General features: G+C 45.4%; 1 protein-coding gene across 1 annotated transcript; it reads right to left on the bottom strand.

Annotated features, from left to right (window-relative positions):
- Window positions 1-4,552: 4,552 nt before the first annotated feature.
- LOC112093836 (uncharacterized protein K02A2.6-like) lies at window positions 4,553-5,077 on the bottom strand. The gene has a single exon (XM_024173147.1). It carries the CDS (start codon window positions 5,075-5,077, stop codon window positions 4,553-4,555), a length of 525 nt encoding a protein of 174 aa, XP_024028915.1.
- Window positions 5,078-6,942: the final 1,865 nt, after the last annotated feature.

Here is a 6,942-nt window from a genome sequence, read left to right as displayed (position 1 = left end):
ATATATATATTATATTATAGTATAATAATATATAGTCATAATTTTTAACTATTCACAACAATTCAACCTCATAATTTACCAAATGTTATTATACTGATTTTTTAACCAGCATAACTATTATAATTATATTTTACCAAAGATTCAGCTGCTTTTTGTAATAGTTGCTTTTTTCTTTAACACAACTAAAAGTAATTTTTTCAAAATCTATAGCACTACCAAACTAAGTCATACAAGAAAAAAACATTGTTCAAACTTTTGCGTGTTAACTAGTGCACTTTTTTTCTGCTGAAAGAAATGTTAACTAGTGCACTGATTCCACAATTTATGCAACTTTCCTTGAGGTACTCATAATGCCATTGGAATATTTCTTTTGGAGGCCTATAATTAGATACAAGTCTCTACTGAAAGCTACTTTTTGTTTTGTGAGTCTAAAATGCTTTTGAAAATATTTGAATGATCTGTCTAAAAAGTTCTCGTTTTGCATAATAACTTCTAATTAAAGTCACAAAATATGATTTATTAAAAAACTTAGGTTGAATACTTCAAACTTGTTCCAGACCTTTATAGACTCCATTCTAATATTTATTTCTTCTACAAAATTTAAAAGTCATTTTACCAATTAAGACGTTGACGACAAAAAACCGGCCGGGTTACCTCTTGGTTTCCCTTTGGATTACCGGCCTATGTGTTGAATGTGTGTGAAAGTTTATTGTTTTTCTGATGTGCGTAAGTAAAGAAGACAAGAAGTTTTATAGTGGTTCACTTTGTAAAATTAGAGCTACATCCACTGTGGTTGTATATTTCTTTTTGAGGGGATTACAATTTACATCAATTGCTATCTCTCACTCTCTTGTTTCTCTGCTCGGATCCCAACAACTTGAGATTTTCTCCCCGGAACCCTTTTTTCACCGGTAAGCTTCATCATCCTTTGTTTGTTTTGCTTACTCATGGGGGTTTTTTCTTTGTTTTTTCTGGTTGATTCACATATGTATGGAGATACGCAGAATGTAGAAATTAGGGATACTTAGTCTGTTTTACTTTGCCGCATAGGACAGTTCTGTTTCCATCTTACTGTTGTCTGTGTTCTTCTGGTTTCTGGGTTCTGAGGGACTTGAAATTTTATGAGCATTCGCCGTTACCATTCTCATATGAATGGTCAACGTTAAGTCAAGGCGTATGAGTAGTCGTCATTTAGAATAGTCACCATTTTCTTCCTCTCGACGCTAGGATTTTAACTCAGCTCATTGCCTTTTTAATCATCAGAACAATGGCCCAAAATTCCCCCAGTCGAGAGGATTCTCCTGTCGTCCATCCAGACTCCCCTTCAATGGTGGAGATCTCATGGTCTTCTTCATCTTCAAGCATCGACTCCGTGCTGAGGGACATAGAAGACGTCGAGGCTGGATATGAAGCCAGATATGTACCAGGCGACAGCTTCGGTAGTGAATTTGGCAGTGTAGAGCGGATGTTGGACGAGGCGGTAGAACGGATCCCCTTCACGGGGGGCAGTGTGGGCGGGGTGGCTGCCTCGATGGTAGATGCCCCCCTGGCTGCCACAAGTGGTGATCCGGATAGGCCCTTTTTTACTGCTGATGTTGTGGCGTCGAGGGTCCGGAATAAAAATATCGTTCGGGCTGTAAAGGAGGGATGCATCGACGGGAGGTGGTTCGAATACCTCCTCCCGGACATGCATTTTAGGACCAGCATGCCGTCGACCGGGTATCTCCCGGTTTACACTAGAGTCGTTACGGCGGGATGACCCTCCCAGTTCATCCTTTCGTAAAGGACTACTGCCATTTTTATGGCATTTCCCCCGCTCAACTGGCGCCGAACTTCTGGTACTGCTTCGCCGGCGCCTGGATTTTGTGGCACCAAAAGTTTGATATGGAACTCCCTATGGACGAGTTCCGGTTTATGTACAAACTATGCCACGTCGCTAAGTGTGAGGGGTGGTATTTTTTGAGCGGACATGGGAGATCTCAGCCCAAATTCAGGAAGTTAATACTGGGGATCCCCTCGTCGTCACATGGGTGGAAACCCATGTTTTTCATAATTCGCAGGCCTTTCAATTTTCACCCTAGCGACCGCCTGCCACATCGAAGGCAGGTGCAAGCGGCGTTTGGGAACGTGGTTGAGAATTTTGGCTTTCTTTTACCTTACTTTGCCTCTTTCTTTTTCTTCGTATGCTGATAATCTTTCTTTCTTCAGTTAACCAGGATCGGCCGAAGTTTTATGGGAACAGCTTGGCGAGAATCGAGAAGGCCTTTTCGTATCTGTCCGAGGTTCGCCATATAGATACCCTCCTGACCTAGGCCAATCTTCGAAGTGCCGGGTTAATCCTTGATCTCCCAGATCTTTCGGACCTAGACGTCGTTCGCGCATACTTCCATTTAAGCGACGAGGGTAACTTCTGCTCTTGATGCCTTTATTTATTACGGCTTTCATTTTCCAAATGCTGACTATACCTTTGTCTCGTCATCTCCGTAGAGATGGCGTCTTTGAGAATCCAACTCCCTGGCAGCCAGCAATCTGGGCCGAGCTAGCAGCCGCTGTTGAATCAACAACCCCCGCCGAGCCAACAGCCCCCGTCGAAGGGAAAGGAGAAAGCTAGGTCTTCTTCCCATGTGCCGAGGAGCAAGAAGACCAAAGGCCCTTCGGGGTCGGAGATGGATCCTGCGCGAAAAAAGAGGCGTAAGGAAAAAACGCCAGTGGCAGAGACGTGGACGCCAACGGTCCCTATTCCTGACGTCGACATTCCCCTGGCGCCGAAAGAGCGCATACTTATTCCGGGGGCTAAAATCATGGATCCTAAGTTTCAAGTCCCGGACGTATCTGACACCGAGATTGGGGCGATGCTAAAACTTCCCCCTCGCTTCTCCCTCGTCTTTCAGGCTCTCTAGGAGTCTTTTCTCGAGCCATACTAGGTTGCTGCCGCTCAATCTTCCTTGGTCGACTGTCAGTGCAAACAAATCTCCTTCCAAATCCACGTAAGATCTTGTCGAGAGTTTTTTTTTTTTTTTTTTTTACTCGTCGTTCTGCATTTCTGTTTTCTGACCTTCAACTTTTTAGAGCCTGGTCCTTTCCATCCTTAACCTCCTTGACCTAGTTAAGGTTGAGGAGCGCGATAAGGAGATGGATGAAGTGGAAGCCAAGCTCAACTCCCTTGTTTCTGACGCCAAAAAATGGTTAGATGATGCCGTCGAGAAGAGGGACGTGGCCATGGCCAAGCTGGTGAGTTTGGAAGATGAACTGGCAAAGTTGAAGGCTAAGGTCGAGGATCTCACGAAGCGGGCAGATCTATCCGATAAAAAGTTGTCTGAAGCAGCTGAGGAAGCGAAGAGGCGTTTCGCTGAGGGGAAGAGGGAAGCCGAGGTAGAAGCTGCATTTGCCTTCGACGCCAGGCGCGCTGAGATTATTGAGGAGTTCAAGGCTTCTTCGGAGCTCACTGACATCCGCACCAAGGATTTTCAATCTGCGGGTCAACAAATTGTCGATCTGATCAAGAATTAGCGTCTAGAGTGGGACTTGAGCTTCCTTTATAACTCTCCTCCTCCTGCTGGCGATGACAACGTTTCCCCGCCTGGTGACGGCGATGAATCGGCGGCGATGCCTGAAATGATTTTTACCTGTCTCTCTCTTTTTTTGTGTTTGTAACTTAATATTGATTTGGACATACCCTTCCTTTTTTTTTATAAAGGTAATGGATTTTGTTCGTACCTTGCTTTGCAATTTGTTGTTTTTAAAAAATTCCTTAGAATTTTGCTAAGTGTCCGTCTTTCTCCTTGGAGAATTTGACGCTGATTTCACCCCTTGGGGTCGTCGCTTTGGAAAATTCCTTAGAATTTTGCTAAGTGTCCGTCTTTTCTCCTTGGAGAATTTGACGCTGATTTCACCCCTTGGGGTCGTCACTTTGGAAAATTCCTTAGAATTTTACTACGTGTCCGTCTTTTCTCCTTGGAGAATTTGACGCTGATTTCACCCCTTGGGGTCGTCGGTTTAGAAAATTCCTTAGAATTTTACTACGTGTCCGTCTTTTCTCCTTAGAAATTTGATGTTGATTTCTCCCCTTGGGGTCGTCGCTTTAGAAAATTCCTTAGAATTTTACTACGTGCTCACCTTCCCTCCTTGGAGGATTTGACGTCGATTGTACCATTTGGGGTCGTCGCTTTAGAAAATTCCTTAGAATTTTGCCAAGTGCTTGCCATGTTTTTAGTGATTTGTGGACCTCTGTCCCCCCATGTCTGTTTGATATAACCTTATTTTTTTAAGCAGACATGTTATTAAGGGGTGAATTCCTTTCTTTATGCAAACATGTTAATTTATTTAATTCGTAGAGAATGTACAATTGAAATGCGTAAGAATTACATACACTATTGGTAGTACAGCCTTAGCTGTTTTGCATTCCACGGGTGTTGAATCCTCTTGCCATCGAGGCTTTCTAAAACGTAGGTGCCAGGACGTAGTACTTCCCTTATGCAGTAGGGCCCTTCTCAAGTTGGGCCCAGTGGACCAGTATTTTTTGGTTTTGTATTCTACGTTACCCTTTTTAATACTAGGTCCCCTGGGACGAACCTTCTTTGCTGAACTTTCTTGTTGTAATATCGCGCTGCTCTTTGCTGATAAGCGGCGAGGCACAGTTGGGAGTCGAGCCTTTTTCTTCCAACAAGTCAAGTTCCCCGTTCATGCCTTCCGTGTTGTCATCGTCGTTATGGACGGCGGTTCTTAGAGTCGGCATTTTGATTTCTATGGGGAGCATTGCCTCGACGCCATACACCATGGAGAAGGGCGTTTCACCTGTAATAGTTCGGCTCGTCGTCCTGTATGCCCATAAGCCCTTGGAAAGTTCCTCAGCCCATCTTCCTTTTAGATCATCGAGTCTCTTTTTGAGGGTGTACTTTAATATTTTATTGACCGCCTCGACTTGTCCGTTAGATTGTGGATGGATTGGTGCCGAGAAGTCTTTCCGAATGTCCAGGCTGTCACAAAATCTGCTTGTTGAGGCATTGTCGAACTGCTTCCCGTTGTTGGATACTATTGAGTGGGGAACCCCAAACCTGCACACGATGTTGTCCCACATGAATTTGGTGCAAGCCGCTTATGTTGTTGTAGTTAGAGCCTTTGCCTCTGCCCACTTCGTGTAGTAGTCTACCGCGACGATTGTAAATTTAAAGCCTCCGGGCGCAAGATGTAATGGCCCGATCAGGTCAACCCCCCATTTGGCGAAGGGCCATGGACTGAGAATGGAAGTTAAATTTTCTAGGGGTGCTCTAGGAATTGTGGCATACCTTTGGCATTTATCACAACGTCGGGTGTATTGAAAAGCGTCTTTTTTTAGCGTAGTATCCTTGCCCTAATACCTTTAGAGCCAAAGACTGCCCCCAGTGTGGTTACCGCAGACCCCTTCATGGATTTCTTGGAGGACCTTCGGGGCCTCAGCGTTATCCAGGCACCGCTGTAGAGGTGTTGAGTAGCCTCGTCGGTAGAGCAAGCCGTCGTACAACAAGTACCTAGCAGCTCTATACATGATTCGTCTGGCTTCGTCTTTATTGTTTGGTAGTTGTGCTTCCATTAGGTATTGGATGAGGGGCGTCATCCAATTTTTGCCTGTTTGGACGATTAATGCTTTAGCTTTTTCTTCAATAGTCGGCCGCTCCAATTCTTTGATAGGGACGACCCCCAGTGCGTCAGAATCTCTTGAAGATGCTAGCTTTTTCAGAGCGTCGGCGTTTGTATTTTCAGTTCGTGGTATCTGAAGTATCTCGTAGTTCTTGAACTTAGCAAGTTCTTCCTTTACCTTCCTCAAGTACGCTCCCATCTTTTCGCCGCGTGCTTGGTATTCTTCTTTTACTTGCCCGACGACCAGTTGAGAATCGCTGAAGACGCTGAGCCTTTCCATTTTCAGGTGGCTGGCCAATCGCAGTCCTGCGATTAGCGCTTCGTATTCCGCCTCATTGTTCGACGCCTTGAATTTAAATCGAACCGTCGAGGTAATCTTGTGGCTTTCTGGGCCGATTAACAAGACGCCAGCTCCTGACCCGCTTTCGCTCGACGCTCCATCCACGTAGAGCTTCCATCATGTAGTCTCGACTTCTTCAGGCGTGGTGGAAGCTGGTCTATGGGAGAATTCGGCTAGAAAATCAGCCAACGCTTGGCCCTTGATCGTAGTTCTTGGCACATATTTTATGTCGAACTGGCTCAGTTCTACCGACCATTTGAGGAGTCGACCGGAAGTTTCGGGCTTTTGCAGAGCCTGTCTCAATGGGTGGTTTGTAAGAACCCGTATGGTGTGAGATTGGAAATAGTGCCGAAGCTTTCTCGAAGCTACCATCAGGGCGAGGGCTAAGCGCTCCATTTCGCTGTATCTTGATTCGGCGTCGAGGAGCCTCTTACTCACATAGTAGATTGGCAATTGCACCCTTTCTTTCTCCCTTATCAGTACGGAACTTACGGCGTGTTGGGACACGGAGAGATATAGGCTAAGCTCTTCGTCGAGGTTTGGTTTTGACAGAATTGGAGGTCTGTCCAAATGTTCCTTCAATCCCCGGAAGGCCTCTTCACACTGCGGTGTCCACTCAAAACGCTTGCCTCCTTTCAAAGCGTCGAAAAGGGGATGCATTTGTCTGTTGCCTTTGATATAAACCTGTTTAGGGCGGCGACACATCCTGTCAACCTTTGCACCTCCTTTGGCTTGGTTGGGGATCGCATGTCCTGCAGGGCTTTAATTTTCTCCGGGTTAGCTTCTATCCCTCGGTTGCTGACCATAAAGCCGAGAAATTTCCCCAACCCAACTCCAAATGCACATTTCTGGGGATTTAGTTTCATGTGGTATTTTCTCAATACACCAAACATCTCACCCAGATGGTCGACGTGCTGGCTGGCCCTGGCGCTTTTAACAAGCATGTTGTTGACGTATACCTCCATGGTTTTGCCGAGCTGTTGAGC

This window comes from Morus notabilis, unplaced genomic scaffold, assembly GCF_000414095.1.
Source record: "Morus notabilis unplaced genomic scaffold, ASM41409v2 Scaffold45, whole genome shotgun sequence".
NCBI classification, from domain to species: Eukaryota; Viridiplantae; Streptophyta; class Magnoliopsida; order Rosales; family Moraceae; genus Morus; species Morus notabilis.
The sequence above is the reverse complement of the archived record's forward strand: the minus strand, read 5'-3'. Positions and strand labels throughout refer to the sequence as shown.